The sequence below is a fragment of the Otolemur garnettii genome, unplaced genomic scaffold, assembly GCF_000181295.1.
Source record: "Otolemur garnettii isolate 467f Iridium unplaced genomic scaffold, OtoGar3 scaffold00137, whole genome shotgun sequence".
NCBI lineage: Eukaryota > Metazoa > Chordata > Mammalia > Primates > Galagidae > Otolemur > Otolemur garnettii.
In genome coordinates, this window is record NW_003852532.1 from 3943664 (window position 1) to 3963485 (window position 19822).

General features: G+C 43.0%; 1 protein-coding gene across 1 annotated transcript in view; it reads right to left on the reverse strand.

The window, feature by feature from the left end:
• Nucleotides 1–3503: 3503 nt before the first annotated feature.
• TSPAN5 (tetraspanin 5) overlaps nucleotides 3504–19822 on the reverse strand; it is a 168021-nt gene continuing 151702 nt past the window's right edge. Inside the window, exons 3-8 of the mRNA XM_003798498.3 lie at nucleotides 16477–16623; nucleotides 11744–11914; nucleotides 9121–9246; nucleotides 6873–6920; nucleotides 6648–6764; nucleotides 3504–3786 (exon numbers count right to left, since the gene is read on the reverse strand). Of these exons, the coding sequence (XP_003798546.1) occupies nucleotides 3721–3786; nucleotides 6648–6764; nucleotides 6873–6920; nucleotides 9121–9246; nucleotides 11744–11914; nucleotides 16477–16623 (675 nt within the window). The 3' untranslated portion in view covers nucleotides 3504–3720. The remainder of the gene's footprint in view (nucleotides 3787–6647; nucleotides 6765–6872; nucleotides 6921–9120; nucleotides 9247–11743; nucleotides 11915–16476; nucleotides 16624–19822) is intronic.

A 19822-nucleotide genomic window follows, 5' to 3' on the forward strand; every position in this document is an offset into this window, starting at 1 on the left:
ACCAGTTGAATAGAGGTAAGTTTAGTAATTTTCCCCTAAAGCCTACCTTTTACACATTGAAGAAACTTCCTACAAGTTTTGAGTTTTGTAGACAAAGCATCCTTTTACCTCTGAGTGTATTTTTTTTTCCTTTGTTGACTTACATGCAAGTTTGCAACAAGCAAGGAGGGTTAATTACCTCGTGTATCTAATAAGAAAACTCAAGATAGGGGGATTGGTCGTCTCTGATTACTGATACATTTCCTTAAAATAAAAATAACATTTTTGCTTCAAGTATCCAGGGAAGTGAGGGAAAATGTTTCTCAAACAAGTCTGACACTATATTGGCAGGGTCTGAGTATACTGTATGAATCTAAAAACCTTGTATTCATTTAATCAATTTTAAAGACAGAAACCTTCTTTTGCAGTAATTCACAATGAAAAGATATTTCAGTTGGTATTTCTCAAGTGGGTTTTTAAGATTCCTGCTCCACACTCTGGGAGGCCAAGGCATGTGGGTCTCTTGAGCTCAGGAGTTCAAGACCAGCCTGAGCAAAGTGAGACCCATATCTCTACTTTAAAAGAAAATAAAAAATTAGCCTGGCATTGAGGCAAGCTACTCAGGAGGCTGAGGCAAGAGGATCAGTTCAGCCCAAGAGTTGGAGGTTGCTGTGAGCTATGATGACAAGGAACTCTATCCAGGGCAATAAGCAGGATTCTGTCTCAAAAAACAAACAAACAAACAAACAAAAAAACCCAACAACAACAAGATTCCTGTTCCAAAAGACTATAAGAAATTATTTTTTTATAAAAAGGTGATGATCAACATTTATCTAGGTCCATGAGTTCTAAATACCACTAGTATTATATTTTTATGAGAATTAAAAAAAAAATACCATGTACCCTAGGTCCCCTACTCCAGAACTGCTGGGGTAAGGCCCAGAAATCTGCATTTTACATGGTCCCCCGATGACTGTGTCAAGCAGTGACCTCGGGGACAGAGATTTCGTACCAGCCTCTGGTCCCTGTGCCTCAGGGACCTGCATTCAGCAGCACAGAGGGACTTTTCCCTCTCCAACCACAACATCATACCTCTCCTTCCCCTCTTAGATCACAGCAGTGCTTCTCAAAGTATGGTTTCCAGACAAGTGGCAATGGCATCACCTGGGAACTTGAATACAACTTTCGGAGTGCCATCCCAGGCCTACTACATGAGAAATTCCGGGGCTGGGGCAAACACAAGCTGTGCTTTGACAAGCTAAATTTTGAGAACCTCTGGATTAGAGACTTTCACAATTCCAAGAGAGAATGAAGAAAGACAACTCCATGTCAGGTAGAATCAAGTTTATTAATAATAGCCTTGATTACAATCACTCTCAAGTGTAAAAAATAAAGGGCGATTAATTGAAATTTAAAACTCACTTGGACTTGCTGTTTGGCCTTTCACTAAAAGTGCAAAAGGGTGGGGATCTTGCCGGATTCTGAATCAAATGGTCAGGTGGAGTTCACTGGAGAATGAGGTAATAAAAAAGACAAAAGTGACAACTGGAGAGCTCAAGTCTCCTCTGTGTTGGAATGACATTACACAATGACAACCATGGCAGGCGAAGGGATGGAATAAGACAAACTTACAGCCAGACTATGGAATGCACACGTCTATCTACACAAAGACACAGATACACACATGCAGAGTCACACACACACACCCCCAAACTGCAGAGACAAGGTTTGAAAACGATTTCTGTCCTTTCTTTAAGCTGACTGACACATCTGTCAGCCACCATTATGCAACAAAGGGCTAAAGTAGAAAACCTTGCTACATTTCCACAAAATATGCTAGCTCGATGCCCAGTACCATGCTGGTAAATGTGTCACCACTATAAGACATGTTGAGACTTTCCCAGCGTTCCACAGGCTGCAATCTGCCCCCCAGGAGAGAAATACCTGGTGGACACAGATTAAAATCTGGGGGGGCAAACTCATCTCTCCCATCTAAAGTCAGGGCAGACAGCAGCACCTAGAAATGGTTTTCCACCTTGTGTCACAGAAAACTTGCCTGGTTCGATGCATTCCCCTCAAAAATATTTGTGCTTTGATACAATCCTGATAGTTTGTCTTCAAGAAGGGAGCCCTGGCCATGCACTTTTATTTTTTTAATAAAAGCAAACTAAAACTGGAAGAAGAAAAATCCGTTAGAAACTCTGGGGTTCTATCAATGTTGTTTTGGAACTGGGTTTAATCCCATTTACAAAGAAAGAAGAGAATGGGTTCAGAAGGGGCCACTAAGATGGATGCTGGGAGACCCTGCTGAGTCTATGGCAGCATTTGCCATAGGATCGGAGGACACGCCACAACCTCCCATGGCCATGAACCTAGGAAATAAATGCTGACCAAATAACATGTGTGAATGTTCGTAGGGAAGATGGCAGGAAAGGGAGATGATGGATTCAGATTCACAGGTCATGCAGGTTAGGAATATACCAAAAATTAATATTTGAGCTGAGTAAGAAAACACTTTAAAATTTAAGAGGAACTGTATCATAGCTTTTGCCTGTGGAAGACCAAAGGAAAAAAAGAACAGAACAAAAAAAATTAAAAAACCCCAAACAGGGTGGCACCTGTGGCTCAGTGAGTAGGGAGCCAGCCCCATATACAGAGGGTGGCGGGTTAGAACCCAGCCCCAGCCAAACTGCAACAAAAGATAGCAAGGTGTTGTGGTGGGCGCCTGTAGTCCCAGCTACTCAGGAGGTTGAGGCAAGAGAATCACCTAAGCTCAAGAGCTGGAGGTTGATATGAGCTGTGACACCACAGCACTCTACCGAGGGTGATAAAGTGAGACTCTGTCTCTTTAAAAAAAAAATTTAAATAAAAATAAAAAACAAAACAAATGACCCAGAATATTCCAGACTTTCCAAAAACCCAATAGCTAAATTGGTGGGGTAGGGATAAAGGAGTCTTTAACGAATACCTCTTCATTAGCCTCATTTTCTCCTTGGGTTTCACTGATAAATAAAACTCAGGCCTACTTAGAAAAAAGATCAGTTCTGCTAAAATACAGCATCGTGAAGCCTTCTGATACCCTCGCTCAGTGCACGTGGAATACACAACTTCTTTTCTACGGAGATGGCCCAGGATAGACCAAGTGTGCCCACCCAAGTCACTTGCTGAAGGCGATCACAAGATCCGAACCCAAAGACAAGCTGTTTTCCTCTTCAGCTGACAGTTGCCAGAGTTTCTTGATCTGTTCATGGAGGGAGGAAAACAAACCACTGCCCTCCGGTGAGGGGCTGAGTCTTAGCAGACACACACTTCTTCCAGCCATGGAAGACAGGCAGTCCCTTCGAGGTGTGATGACGAGCAAGACTGCCCCTTCCAGTCACCACTCATGGAAGCAGAGGACAGGACTGTATTTTCCATGAATTCAAGTACATCTGAGTCCCCCACCCTCCCTTTCTTTTTTGGTAAGCATCCAACCATCCATAAGTTCATGGCTACAGTAGAGATTCATGGCGCAAAGACTTTCATACTGGCTACTTTTTTTTTTAAAAATTCTGTCAATGAGCAGCATTTCCCAGTTTTAACCCCTCCCCCCCAAAAAACCATGTTCTTGGCAGCTCCATTGGGTGAGATCGCAGGATGCCTCTGTGGTCAGGTCTGTGCAGCTTGGATATCAGCTGGGCATGTGGGAGGGTCGGGAAGGCTGGGTCTGTCCAGTGTCTTGCAGCAGCTGTTGCAGAGGCTCTACCAGCTGGCCCTCACGGCTTCAATGTCACTGACCAGATTCTGAGCTAAGCATATCCCAAAAATCTGAGAAAGGAAGTAAAAGTGAGTTAAACAATGCCATTGTTTCCCTGGCCACTGTGTCTCATAATTTTTTTAATCTTTAATTCTTAAACTTTGAGCTACAATTCATATATAGTAAAAATGCATCTTTTTTTTTTTTTTTGACAGAGTCTCATTTTGTTGCCCTTGGTAGACACAGCTCACAGCTGCCTCAAAATCTTGGGCTCAAGCAATCCTCCTGCCTCAACCTCCCTAGTGGCTTGGACTACAGGCGCCTGCCACAACACCCAGTTACTTTTGCTAGTAGAGATAGGGTTTTTAGTAGAGATGGGGGTCTTGCTCTTGCTCAGGCTGGTCTCGAACCCTTGAACTCAAGCAATCCACCCACCTCAGCCTCTCACAGAGTGCTGGGATTACAGGTGTGAGTCACCATACCTAGCAAATGCATCCCTTTGATGTATATAATTCAGTGGTTTTTAGTATATTCAAAAGCTATGCAACAACCACCACTGTCTAATTACAGAAAATTTTCATTACTCCCAAAAGAAACCCGACACCCACAGAGCAGTCATTCCATTTCCCCCTTTCCTATAGCCTTGGAAACCACTATTCTGTTTCTGTGGATTTGCCTGTTCTGGAAATTTCACATAAATGGAATCATGTAATACATGGATTTAGGATTTTTTCGTGTCCCAAAATGTTTTCAAGGTTTGTCTACATGTACTACCAGCATTCCTTTTGCTGGCCGAGTAATATTCCACTATGTGGGTATATCACAGTTTATCCACTCCTCAGTTGACGAATATTTGCATTGTTTGTACTTTTTGGCAACTACGAGTAATGCTGCTATGAACATTCATGTACAAGTTTTTGAGTGAACATGTTTTCAATTCTTCTAGGTACATTCCTACCTGTATGACCCAGCAGAATTTTGGCTCACATGGTAAATCTATGTTTAACTTTCTGAGAAACTGCCAAATCATTTTCCACAGAGGCTGCATCATTTTCATTCCCTCCAGCAACACCTGAGGGTTCCATTTTCTGCACATCCTGCCCAACACTTGTTCTCTTTTTTATTATAACCATCCTAGGGAGTGCGAAGAGTTACCTCATTGTGGTTTTGATTTGCATTACCGTAATGACTAATGATGCTGGCATCTTTTCATGTGCTCATTAGCCATTTTAATCTTCTTTGGAGAAATATCTATTCAGATCCCCTATTCCAGGGATTCTCAACCTTCCTAATGCTGCAGCTCTTTAATACAGTTCCTGTGGTTGCAACCCACAGGTTGGGAACCGCTGCTCTATTCATTTTTAAATTGGGTTTGTCTTTCTGTTATTGAGTTGTAAAAGTTCTTCATATATCCCAGATATTAGATCCTTTCAAGACAATGATTTGCAAATATTTTCACTCATTTTGTGAGTTATCTTTCCAATTTCTTTTTTGTTCTGTTTAAGATAGAGATGGGATCTCATTCTTGTTCAGGCTGGTCTTAAACTCCTAAACTCAAGCAATCCTCCCGCTATGGCCTCCCAGAGAGCTAGGATTACAGGTGTGAGCCACCATGCCCAGCAACTTTTCACTTTCTTTATGATATCATTTTCAGGCACAGAAGTTTTAAATTTTGATGAAATCCAATTTACCTATGTTTTATTTGGTTGCTTGGGCTTTGGCTATCATACCTGAGAAAATATTGCCTAATCCAAAGTCACAGAGATTGACATGTATGTTTTCTTCCAGACTTTTATAACATTACCTCTTATATTTAGGTCTTTATTCTATTTTGAGTTAATTTATATATATATATTGCAAAGGAGGGAACTAAATTCATTCTTGTGCATGTACATATCCAGTTTCCCCACGACTATCTTTTGCAAAGACTGTTCAACACTGAATGGTTTTTGTTTCCTTCTCAAAAATCACCTGTCTGGGTCTATTTCTGGACTTTCCGTTTTTCCTCTAATCCATGTGGCTAACCTTACTTGAGTACACATTATCTTCATTACTGTACTTTTTAATTAAAAAGTGTTAATTCTTCAACTTTATTTTTCTTTTTCGAGTTTGTTTTGGCTACTATGGAGCCCTTGCATTTCCATATGAATTAGAAAGGATCAGCTCCACTGTTTCGCTGAAAGCGTAGTTGGAATTTTGATAAAGGTTGCACTGAATGTGTAGATCAATTTGAGGAATACTGCCACCTGAAGGATATTAATTCTTGCCATCTGTAAACACAGGATGTCTTTATATTTACTTAGATCTTCTTTACTATCTTTCAAGTGTGCGCTCTTAGGAAAGTATCACACCACCAACGTGCAAAGTGCAGCTCTTGTGACTGCTAAGGAAGAATCATAGGTGCTCCCTTCCCATACTGGCTCTTCAGGAAGGTGAACCAATGAGACAAAGGGGCATGTGAAACTTAAAAAACCTAACCGTACCACTGAAACCTACTTCTGACTTCATGTCTGCCTCAGCTGTCACAATGCATTTTTACTGAGCCCCGGGAAATGATGGAACGCCAGCAGGCAAATACAATTTTTCCATCTTGAAAAGAAAAAGGGTTTCCCAAGGTATTTTGAGATAGTTGAAGCTAAAATAAGAGCTTTAATAAAAGGCAAAGTAAATCATTTGGTCTATTCCTTAGCCCTTCAATGTGTTTTTGTTTTTTTTTTTTTTTTTTGCAGTTTTTGGCCAGGGCTGGGTTTGAACCCACTACCTCTGGTATATGGGGCTAACACCCTATTCCTTTGAGCCACAGGCGCCGCCCCTCCCTCCAATGTGTTTTTAAAACTATGACATTAATATGATTAAATGAAACTCCTGTCCTGGCAAGGGCTCTCCCAGCATATCATTCCCCTGCAACATCCATAGAGGACCCCTGTCTTACCTGCAGCAATGCAATGCCTATGAAAATACCAGCCACGATGGTTAAATTGTCCTGCAACCACTTCTCAAACTGGGGCACGCAGCCTTTTGTGTAGATTACAATCTGCTGGTCAACTTCCTTCACAAGGGAAGAGGAGAGTACAGTGTCACAGATACAGCACGGTACACATGCAAAAGTTCCTCCAAACACCCTTTGTGCTAAGTGACAAGATGAGATCCCACTTACTGGTTTTTGCCTGGCATCATAGCCACACTGTGTGTTGATGACATCTTCCTGGGGAAGAAAGAAAAGAAAAGTGAACATCACTCTTGTTAGACAGAAAGTCTATCAAGGAAAGAGCAGAAGCCCCCTGTCAGGTGTTAGTGCTAAAGCGTGTATCTGTGCACACACGGCATAGCACTGCGTCAAACACTTTCTATACATCACCCCGTGCAACTGTCATTATCATCTTCAGATGCAGGTACTCAAGTATGTCCTATTTTACAAATGAGGAAAACTAAAGCTCAGGGACTGTCAGAAGACAGTACTGCACGGGAGGTTCAAGTGTCAAGGTGTTGCCAACCTCAAGAAGCTTATGGAGCGTAGGGAATTGGAGACATAGATTAAAAGCCATAGTTAAAGGGCATGATGACCATCTTCATTTATGCTTTTGGGAGACTTTCACTTTTTAATGTACTATATACTTCTGTATTATTTAAATGGTTTTTCAATGAGAATCCATGACTTTAATAATTAAAAAAATGAAAACACAATGCCCTGGCCAGGCACAGTTGCTCATGCCTGTGATCCTCGCATTCCCAGGGGAAGCCAAGGTGGGTAGATCTCTTGAGCTCAGGAGTTCAAGACCAGCCTGAGCAAGAACGAGATCCCTGTCTCTGCTAAAAATAAGAAAATTAGTCAGGTGTTATGGTGGGCAGCTGTAGTCCCTGCTACTGGGGAGGCTAAGGCAAAAGGATAGCCTGAGTCCAAAGGTTTGAGGTTGCTGTGAGCTATGATACCACAGCACTCTACCTGGGGCAGAGAATGAGACCATCTCAAAAAAATAAAAAATAAAAACCACATGTCACATGGACAGCCTGATGTTACACAGGGCTTAATCAGAAACATGGGTTCTGTTTTTTTGAGTTAGGTTATTTCCTCCCTCTACAAGGTATGTGGCAGAATTTATTAGTTTAGAGCTCAAAGGATGAGCTGTCTCTTCCAGAGGACCTGTAGTTGAAAATGGAGGCCTAGTACCTTCTAAGAATCCTTATAATTCTCCAGATAGACCATTAATATTGGCCAGGAACTTGCGACAAGGACTGCATTGTGCAGCACCTCCTGGCCAGCATGAGGCCACCGGGATGAGCACCTTGAGCTCTGAGCAGGGCACTGTGTTGCCATGTTGCCACTGGCCGTCCTCAGAAGAGAGAGGAGCAAGCCAGCAGGAGAGGTGGGCTTTCCTGTCTCAGAGCCAGGGGAGCACATTCCTTATTGATTCTCAGCTTCCTTCTTCAGACCCGGGGAGACAGCCCAGGTGGACCCCTGGGAAGCAGCCTTGTCCACCCCAAGACCCTCTTCAAGCACCCTACAGCCTCCACCTCCAGGAGGAGCACCCTGCTGAACTCTTCAGGGTCAAGGAGGGTTTGGGGAGGATGTTTGGAGAATGTAGGGTCAGAGAATGGCTGAAGGGCCGTGGGACAACTGTGGTCATGAGACACGGGGACACGAGTAAGAGAGCATGTAACCTCTCGAGTTTGCCCTTCTCACACTAGAGAGTTGCATTTTAAGTCATTTAATGTACCAGACATGGGATTTGACCTAAATTATAATCTAATCTTTGGTAAAAAAAAAAAAAAAAAAAGAGTGGCTTATAGATTTTATATTTTCCTTTCATTTTGAATAAAATACGAACCTCAATTATCATAGTCATTATGGTGCCTGGAGTCTGGGCAGCTGTGTCTTCCTACAAAGCAGTCTCGCCTCATCTTGTCTCAAACTCTCCTCCTACTTACTCCTACTATTTCCCCTTGAAAGAAAAGGGTTACTAACCCCAAACCGTTGAGAGAGCTCGCCTGTGAGCCTGTGCTCATAAAGGAGAACCAGTAGGTGGCTCCTGGCTGGCTGCCTGGGTCTCAGGCTCAGCCCCTTCAGCTGCTAGCAGACTGAGTTTGGGCAAGTTACTCACAGCCCACCTGCCTTGGTCTTCACCTGAAAAGGGAGGATAATGGTGGTGTCTGCGGCAGGAATGTTCTGAACTTAAATGAGCCAAAGCACATAAAGGCTCAGAATAGGAACCAGCCTGTACTGCTAAATTAATGTCAGTGATGATTACTCCTACTGGGAGATCTGCGCACTATACCCCCGACAGGAGCTACAATTAGGAGTAACCAGCTAAGAACAGGTTTCAAGAAAAAAATCTCTCTCTGCCGTCCCACGCACACTCTCAGAGGGACGTGCAGAGCTGGCCAACGGCTTGCTGGCGTTCACTTACTGCGGGGTCTTTAGTACAGCAGGAGAAGGGCACGCCGCACCGCTCTCGACTTGCATTGGAATCTGTGCAATTGAAGTAAATATTTAGGTTCCAATCATCAGCTCCAAAAGCCCCACAGCACTGCCACTAGAGCAAACAGGAGAGAATTAGAACACCTCGACGTGGGGGTGACCAGGTGCCTACACTCACACCCGCCAGAACACACTCACTCTGCCAGCTCTAACCTGCTCTTCGGTCTCAAAATTATTTTTAATCCAAACTGAACCTACATGGCCCCTGTAAAAGCTTCCAAAGTAATTAAGGCTGAGGTTTATAAGGATGTGCTGGCATATGACTCAAATGACTGATGAGACCATAGTGTTAGATAAAGGGCTGAGCGCTTGTATGTCAGGGCTCAGAACGAGATCTGCTTGGCTTGGGCATATGCTAGAAGGGTAAACAAGAACATTTTAGAACAGCGGTTCTCAACCTGTGGGTCATGACCCACAGGAACTGTATTAAAGGGCTATGGCATTAGGAAGGTTGAGAACCACTGTTCTAGAAGGATAAACAAGACACTAACAACAGTGTTTATTGAGGTACTACTGATAACAATAAACTGCACTTTTCTGTTTTGTTTGTTTTTTTTTGAGACAGTCTCACTATGTCACTCTTGGTAGAGTGCTGTGATATCACAGCTTACAGCAACCTTAAACTCCTGGGCTTAAGTGATTCTCTGGCCTCAGCCTCCCAGGTAGTTGTGACTACAGGCGCCTGCCACAATGCCCGGCTATTGTTGTTCAGCAGGCCCTGACTGGGTTTGAACCTGCCAGCCGGTGCCCTAACCACTGAACTACGGGCACGAGTGAGGCTGCACCTTTTAAGGTATGCAATTTGATAAGATCTGACATAGGTATACATTGTGAAACCTCACTGCAACACTACCACCAAAACCTCAGGGGCTTGCTTTTCATTCTATTTGTTTCTACTCTAAAATAAAACAAACAAACAAAAAAACAAGACCATGTGTTCAACACTTTCAACTCTAAAATGTTACTCATCTAGTTAAAATACATACAATGCTGTTCAATTCAGTGAGGTTTAAAAGGCCTGAGTCAAGGGTCACTCCATAAGCTCCTTCCACACACCCCTGAGCCGGACGATCTCTACTTCTCCAATTTAAGTACATTCAAGCCTTAACCATTTTACGGCTTTTAGGACTAAGTTACGTCAAAACATTAAACTCTAGGATAGAAAAATAAAATCACTTGAAACAACAGTATTTCCGCATAAAGCAGACAGCATTCCGAAAGGACGTGTATACATATTCTTGAGACACATCTGGTCTGTCCAGGGCTTGGGCTGGGCATCTCGAGGTTTGCCTACAAAGCTCCAGAAATCTGTCATGCAAACTAGTCAGGAATAATACTTGGGAAGGTGTGAGCTTGCATCATTATGACCTAATGAAACAGTGAAGTCAGCTGAGGAGATGCACAGGGCTTAATTTCACACCTGAGGTATATCTTAACGCCAGGACCATTTTTACTGCCATCAAACAAAACCAACACAACCTGGCTCAGTACCCAGCACCTAATGATGGGGGTGGCCTCCTTGGAGGCCTTTATCAAAGGTTCAGCTCGTTCTGGAAAACCATCCAACCCAAAGGCCACTGGACCTCTGGGCTTTAGCCTGTGCCCCAGTCCTGCCACAGACATTAATGCTAGGGACACTACTGTCCAGGTGTGCTCAGCCCACCCATTCAGGGGAGGCATAGGAAGACCTGTCAGTCTGTGGGACACAAATCCCTTAACCTAATATAAAACCATGCATACCTCAGAGTGTCACAATCTCCTGATCAGTCAGACAGCAGTTGGCATTACCTCCATTTGACTTTGGGGGAAATAAGTCACAGTTCTGTGAGCCCAGGTGCCTTAGCTAATCAGATTTTGGCCCTTTGTTTGCATTTTGCATGAAACAGGACATCTGCTGCTTCTCCTGAACTGCAGAAGCCATTACATGGTCATGCTCAGGGACCCCAGGGGGTGTCCAGGGGACGCCACCACAAAGAGGCTTCATTTGTTAGAAGGCACTAAGGCTTAGGAGTTTCTAAACTTTGGGTTTTAGCTGCATGTGCTAGGATAATATTTGGACAGGCATATTTTAGGAACTTTGTAGACAAATATTCTATTGAAAAGTATATTATCATGAGCTGCAAAGTATCAAGGATTACCAAAAGGGGGGGCAAGGAATAAGAATCCATATTTAATAACCAAGTAAAACTTTACCCCATAAATATATAGAAGTAAAAATTAAAACAAAAAATTACGTCTGGAGCAAAACAATGTTCTTTCTTCACATGCTAAAAAGAAAGGGCAGCTGCAATTACAGCCTTTTTTGCTCAAGAGGTTTTTTATCTTTGTTCCTCTAACTTAATAGAAATTGAAACAAGGAAAAATAGGACATTTCCATTTAGGGTACAAATCCTGTAAATCATAGAGCAAGTCAGAAAATAATAAACAAACGAAACCCATGTAGAAAAGCCAGGTAGCTTCCAGCTGGCAGATGTGGAAGCCAAGAAGGGTATATACTGTTCATCGTTCTGAGAAGGCTTTTCCACTTGCAAATAAATCAAATTCAAACTTACATATTCCTGGGTGAAGTCTATGAGGTTTTGCAAATCAATGTCGTCCCTGTATGCTCTGATGTTGTTGTTTATGAAGAAATACAGCTGGTCTTTGATCCAGTCTTTGAAAACAAATGCCAGAACTCCAGCAGTGAGCTCCAGGAAGAAAATAATTCCCAGAAACACAGAAAACTAAGACAAAAGACACATACACAGAGAACAGTTATAAGGGCTATTTTGATCACATATGTGTATAGTTAAAGGATTCCTCTCTAAAAAGGTTTGCAATTACATTGGGTTGTTACACATCTCCAAAGCAGATAGTTTTCAGTTTCTTAAGATTCATTAATAGAATATTACACTCCAAGAAAGGATTTCTGAAAATTAAAAATCATTTCATAATCACATTTTAGGGTCTCTGGTGTTCCATTTGGTAATTAACCAACAAAGCCCATAAGCAAACATGGATAATAGGAATTCCTCATTAGACCCACATTAAGGCCTAATGAATTTCTCGTGATTAATGTACTGCCAGAGGCTTGAACAATGACCTGCCCCTACGTCTGGTAAGCTTTTGGTACTTGAAAAGATAGCTGATTCCAGTATTTTAAGAACGCCCGTCATTTGTTACTGTGGCCTTGATTCTGTATGCAATATATTCTTTTTATGGATCCTGACACCATTTAATTCCCCTTTGCACCTGCTGTACAGGATAAAATAACAGATGTGTTCATCTTAGATGAAGGGGTCAAAGAGGAAGTGGGGGTGGCTCTGACATGGAAATAATTTCTCATCACAAAAACAAAATGAAACCCCTGGGTTGAAGGCTTTCTCGGGAATGCTAGCTGTGCCCATTTAAAATAACATCAACATTTAGTCAAAGGGAGACTTCTGTGTAACACAGACAATACACATTTAACAAAGGAGGGCTCTGGAGCATAAAAGGCAATGTGGTAGCTGCCTGTTAACTCTGGAGAAATTTCCCTTCCGTCTCGAGAGGCTTCTGAAGAGTCTCATCTTAGTCATATCAGCCTACTGCTCAACCCACGGCTCTTTCCACTTCCTACCACCCCACGTTCTCACCCTTTTCAAACTTTTCTGCTAAAACAGATTATGAGAAATGGGCTGGGAAGGACACCATTCATGGGCAGACTCTCTGGGTGACAACGGCAGAAAGGGTGACACTGGGGCTACACCTGGCGGGCAGAGGTCCTGAAGGCTGCAGAACAGCGAGAGCCTGAGCAGGTGGCTTGAGCAGACTGTGGTTTCCACATTCAGCAAGCAGACACTGAGCAGCCAGCCCAGAGGAAAATGTACTGGGGGAGTGGTGCAAAGGAACAGGCACAATCAGCCAAAGAGAAAAAGACAAAAAATGTTTATTCATTCAGCAAACATCTACAATGGGCCAGGGCCAGTGGCAGGTGGACTTTGCAGAAGTGAGGCTGAGCAGGACCATCCCCCTGCCTCCAAAGGCCTCCCAGGCTTAGGTGAAGGGGGAGTGCAGGAGAGGCAGGGGGTGGGGCTTGTACACTTCAGGTGTCAGCATGTCTGGCAGTTTTTCTCTGGGTGCCTCTGCGAGAGTAGGCACAGGAGGAGGGACGGAAGGCGGAAACAGGTGCCTGGCAAAGTCTTGGGCCCCAAGGTTTAGGTCCCAATTCTGGGCCCTCCAGCTCAGTGCTTCAGGTTTCCATAGAGATCCTGCTTATCTGTCCTTGATGAGTTCATTAGAAATAGAATTTAAACAATTCTTAGTTACCATCAGTGGTGTCAATAGTTTCAATTTAAGCTATCCTTAATCTAGAAAAATGAGCAGAAAAGACAAATAATACCACATTTATTTATTTATTTATTTTTAATTTAAGAGACAAGGTCTTTCTCTCTCTATCTAGCCACAAGTACAGTGGTATTATCATAATTCACTGTAGCCTTGAGTTCCTGGGGTTAGATGGGCTCCTCCTGCCTCAGCCTCTCAGGTAGCTGAGATTACAGGTATATACCACTATGCTCAGCTAACTTTTTAAGTTTTTGTAGAGATGGGGTATTTCTATATTGCCCAGGCTAGTCATAAACTCCTGGGCTCAAGCAATCCTCCTGCCTCAGCCTCCCTAAGTGCTAGGAGGACAGGGTGAGCCACTGTGTCCAACTAAATCACATCACTTTTGCTCAATGCCTACCCCACAGTTTAACTCCATGCCTTTTACTGGGTATCACCCTAAACATGTAAGTATCAGTTACCAGACTAGAGAAATGACAAAATTATAGCTAGCACGCATAAAGCGTACACAGCAAATAAGGAGACAGGAGTCATGCAAAGATTTTAATTAGGTTTTTGTTCTCAGTGCCATAAAGTTACATAAGTTCATTTTCCAGCTCCCCTGGTAAATGTTCTCATCATGTTACATAATACACATATCAAAAATTGAGTCTGAATTCAATTCATATAAAATATCTGGCAGAAACTTATATGCTCCAGGCCTTGTTGAACTCATTTCACTTATTTACAATGGTGCAGCGACTCGGAGGCTTCGTCCCAGGGTCTCAGTCAACAGGAAGGTCCATTTCAGTCTCAGAGCTTATTAGCTCTTGCGTTTTCCCTCAGCAGTTCTTCTAGTCTTACAGCTTCAGAGCTTCGAGACTATTCAGAAACATGTTGGCATTTACTAACTACCTAATTCCTATCTCCTGTTCAAAGATTATTCCAGGCCAATTTTTAATTTTTTATACTAAATGGAGTGAGAGGCCATTTTAAATATTCTCTATGACTTTAAAAAGCCAGGAACAAAAAAACTCTCTGCATTGCCAACACAGGACTTTATTAACTAAGGTGCTGATAGAGAACGATGTCTGCATTTCTGCCTTTTCTCTTACCATGGCATCTACTACACAAATAATAAACTATACGAAAGGGACTATCATTATGAATGAAACTATATTCAAGTAAATCATATTACAGGGCACTCCACATTTGGGGGCAGAGAAGCTTAAACTAATAAAATAATGGCAAGTGATGAGTGCTACCTAGGGCTGCAAGGGGCAGAGTGAGGGGAGCTCAGTAGCACTGAGATGCTGCATGCTGAGAAGGCGGCAGGTGGCAGGTCGCCTTCAGACAGAGCTCTCCTGGGGTCTCCACAGTCTTTGATTAGGTGATGAATGAAGTATTTGGTGGTGGTGTGTACCTGTGTGTGTGTGTATGTGTATGTATAGAAAAGGAGGAGTCTGGCACATAAGGGAGATGAAAATTAACTACTGCCACCACAGTCCCACGTGTGCAAGGCAGAGAACCACCGTTAAACCATACACAAGACCAAGTACCCCTCAGTTTTCCTTATTAGCATGAATCACGTGTACTTTCAGGTTAATCAGCCTCCAAAACCTTCTCTGAACCAGAGCTGCCCAAATTCAAAGCAGGCTGCCCTGGGTGAGAAACAGTGAGACCTTTCTTAGGGATATCCAAGAAAGGGCACAATGTGGCAGAAACGCTGGGGAAAGAGAACCACACACTGTAGTGCCAGTTCTGGGGGCACTCTAGTTTTACATGGATAATGACGATGTGTCAGCGAAGCCTGGGAATGATTTTAGTAACAGGTAATACCATACTGAAACTGTTCTCTAGAAACCCCCAGCATAGGCAGGTGGGTTTCTTCGATCCTTTCCCTGTTCCTGGAAAGGGGAGTGGACACTTCATATTACGGGCTGTGACTCAGACGGCCACCAAAGCCAAGCTCCCCATTGACAGGCACCTTCAGCTGGCCCGTGGCTACTTTCCCAAACTTATTTAAGATGCATAATTGTAAGGCCAGGCACAGTGGCTTACACCTGTAATTCCAGAACTCTGGGAGGCCGAGGGGGGTAGATTGCCTGAGCCGAGACCAGGCTGACCTAGAGTGACACTCCACCTCTAAAAATAGCCAGGCATTGTGTCAGGTGCCTGTAGTCCCACCTACTCAGGAGGCTGAGGGAAGAGAAACTCTTGAGCCCAGGAGTCTGAGGTTGCTGTGAGCTATGACACCACAGCATTCTATACCAAGGGTAACAAAGTGAGACTCTATCTCAAAAAACCCAAAAAACAAAAAACCCATATACATGCAAGCATAAGCCATTTTGTTCTCCTTTGAAGGAATCTGCAAAGAAAAGGCTTTCACTTTTCATTCTCTGCTTTTATTTTTAATACGGAGACATCTCCTGGTGAAACCCCTTCTACAAACATTCATGCCAACAGTGCATGAATGAAAAAACCAAAGGTCTAAAAATGACACGAGCCATACAAAGGAGAACTTTGTACTATCTGAGTACAAAGGAGATTTACCTTTTACTATTTCCCCATATATACCCAAACCTACTGTAGAACAGATGAAATCTGGGAAGGCCACAGCCACAGTGCCTGTGCTTGGTTTCTCTGAAAACCAGGTTTACCTGCACAGCTCTTGACTTACTGTGTGTGTGAAAGGAGGGGTAGGATTGAAATCACTTAAAAGAAGAAAAATATATATATACCTACCTTACTCCTAAAGGTATGTTAGGGATTGGAATGCAAATTTGTAGTATACCTGCATAAAACCTCCATGGGCGGCATAGTGTGGATATACTTGATTACTAAGGAGGCCTGGTGGGGGCCTCCCATAAAAGAAAATCGGGACTGGGCCCTGTTTGCCAGTGCCTTTGCTGTAGCTCACCCTCTTGCCTGTAGATAAGATATCCTCCTACACCCTAAAGAGTTTAGCTCTCAATCTGAGAGCCGAGAACAGGATACTTACAAACTTGAGAAGGAAAGTGTTTTCCCGCAGCGCTCCGATGCACCCCGCGAATCCCAAAATGAACATCACTCCTCCCACCACAAGGAAGAGCCAGACCGGGTCAAAGCCACCGAGATCGGTGATGGAGGAGATGTTGGACAGGACTCCCTGGGGGCAGGAAAGAACACACGGGGCACCAGGATGCAGGGTCAGTTTCCCAGCAGTAAGTATTATTGCCCTTGCCTTTTCCTCCCTCCCAATGAAAAACTTACAGAGGTCATCTGATGATCAGGCATCATTAATATTTGAGAGAGACCCTCCCCTCCACACACACACCCAAACAAGGAACAGAGATAGAAAAGAAAGGAAGAAAGAAGAGAAACTGCCTCTTCCCAAGGTCTGGATGTGTTGACATTTGGGGGAAAATTACATAGAGCAAAAAAAATGACCCCAAGGAAATGTCCCCAGTCTTTGTATGGAGAAGACTTAGTTGTTACCTTTCTATCTTCTGTCCCCAAATGTTAGTCATCTTGAGTAGAAAATAGGTGCATAGGAAAAGCACACACCCCACACCCAGAAAAGGGGGTTAATCTCTAATCCCCCAAGACCTGCGAGTGTCAGACAACTGCCCTCTTCAAAGCTCCTGGCATTTCCCAGAAGACAGGGGTCGTGCTAAAAGTGGAAAACGAACACAGCAGCTGATCCCTGCCACAAGCTTCTACAAGTTTTACAAAGAAAAATTTCACCTCTGATTTACTCTTGAGTTTCATGGGAGACTGTTGGGCTCACATCCTAAAGGCCCGTGAAGGTGACTTACGCTGCTGGCTGTTCTAATCTATTTATTAGGGGTGTTTCCTCCCACCTTCCTCCAAGAGCTGGGATTTAAATGACTTACAAATCAAAGGTTCCTCCCTTACTTTCAACTGGTATTCCTCTGTCCTCAGACTGCCAGAGGAACTCACAGTAATTACACTTCTACTCAAACAATGGCAGTTATTTACTGAAATCCGCTCTCCCTCAAGTGTGATACCACATCAAATACCACCCAAAAACTAGGTTAGAAATTATGAGATTACTTTGAACCTGTGGATGTAGGTGAGCTAATAACCCAATATCATCAAGATTTTATTTTCTTATCTTACTAAATTTGTTTTAACCTCTCCAATCAAAAATACCCCAGTATGTCATGATATAGTTTGATATAATCTTACTATTAATTTGTTTTGGAAGCACCTCCAACCATCTGGAAGAACAGGAAGTATTCATCTGATTCTATACTTGAGGAAAATGGAACTCAGAGCAGTGTGGTGGCTGAAGGTGACCCAACTATTGATTTTTTGCAACCAGAACAGAATGGCTATTTCAATATTCTCTCTACCAAGCGGGGCCACTTACTTGCTTCTTAGTACTTCCCAGTGGACGCTAATGGACATGTGAGTTTAAGAGTTTGGGGTTTTAATCCATTTTAAGGGTGTAGGAACATTTGGAGAAGAGTATTTTGTTACATTTTTCCTGTCTGTTTCTTGGGAAGGAGGTCAACATAAGAAAATAATAGGATATTACTAACAGAATACATATGAGACATAGTTAAAGGCCTGTTAAAAAGTAAAGTTTAAACCTAATAACAAAAGTCAAAGGTTTAAATAAAGTTACAGAAGAAAGGTGACGAGGTTACTAGTTAGGCATAATAAGGCTGTATCTACCTACTCTTGAGGTGGCATCAGAGAAGGCAGCCAGACCCTTTCCAAGACCATCCCGACAAATGCTTTGGTCAGATGTTTTGTTTCCCAGGCTTCCAAACTCTGAACTATGGCTACTCAACTTCAGGAGGGGAGAAGGGTGAAGGAAAGCACAGAAGTACTGAGACCAGTTCTCCGCCTATACAAATGACACTGAGAAAAAACTTTCCAGGGAAGTCAGACAGAATCTGAGCAACAGTGGTAAAAACCCAGGGTCGGAGGAAGGAAACCAATCCTGCCCCTCGGAATGCTTTTCACCACAGACCTTAATACTTGAAATCTTTGTGCTTTGGACCTACTCAGCCAAGGGAAGAGAGGACTTGGGAATATGTGATACTACTCTTAAAAGGTTTATAGTTAATTTAATTAACTAGAAGTTAGACTGAGAGTGTGTGTGTATGGTTCCATTTAAAAAATAAATAAAATGTTTAAGATATAAAATCTTCTTGATTAAATAAATACATAAAAATGAAGAACGTGATGTGGGTAGGGAGGGGGGAAATTTGAGTTAGTTTTCAACTGGAAACTACCTGGCTATGGTTTTGGGTTTTTTTTTTTAAGACAGAGTCTCTCTATGAAGTCTCTGATGACGAAGTAGACTGAGGTCACTTGGCACCAGAAAGAAGAGGCAGCAGGGGTGGACGTGATAAAGACGACAGTTCCCACAGAAAGAGATATTCCTAACACACCAGGTCCCTTCAGTGAATCAACGGCAGCTGCCCTGAGGGCTTCTCTTCACAGGGGAGCTGACCCATGAACCTTTGTCAAGGGTGCTCCAGGAAGGCTTCCCCAAATGCATGGAAACGGGCACTTAATTACCTTTCATTTCTTTCCAATTTTAAGACTATTCTATGATTTCATCACCAGTTTTTAGTGGGCTTTTTATTTGTGACTCATACAAATCTGAGCAAAGATCAGATTGTTCCCATTCTTCCAGCGGCCACAGTTGTGTGCACAGAGCTAAGTGGATAACAGGGATAATCGTCAGGGCAGCTCAGCAAAGCAGGCGAACAGATAGATCTGGTGCCTGAAACAGCCAAAAGGTATGATTCCAACTGCCAGTAGATTCCCAGATCATTCATACTCTCTGGGTTTAATTTGGAAGATTCTTAGACAAACTCCTTTTAATACTTACTCTCCCTAGCCTGCAGAGGTAGTTTTAATTGAGAGGACTTCAACTGTTTCCATAGAAACACTCGTTGGGGGGCTTAGCTGGACTGCAGATTCTACTCATCTGATCCTAAATTCCAGCAAGGACAGAGCTGCATACAGATACCACTGAGAGCTATGGAGGAGGACAGGACAGACTACCAAGAATTTTATTTTTAATGGATTTGGAACATACCCATACAGCTCGGTGCCCATAGCACAGTGGTTACAGTGCCAGCCATGAACACCAAGGTTGGCATGTTCAAACCCAGCCCAGGCCAGCTAAAACAATAATGACAACTGCAACCAAAACAGCTGGGTGTTGTGGAGGGTGCTGGTAGTCCCAGTTACTTGGGAAATTGAGGCAAGAGAATCGCTTAAGCCCAAGAGTTGGAGGTTGCTATGAGCCACGATGCCCCAGTACTCTACTGAGGGTGACATAGTGAGACTCTGTCTAAAAACAACAACAACAACAACAA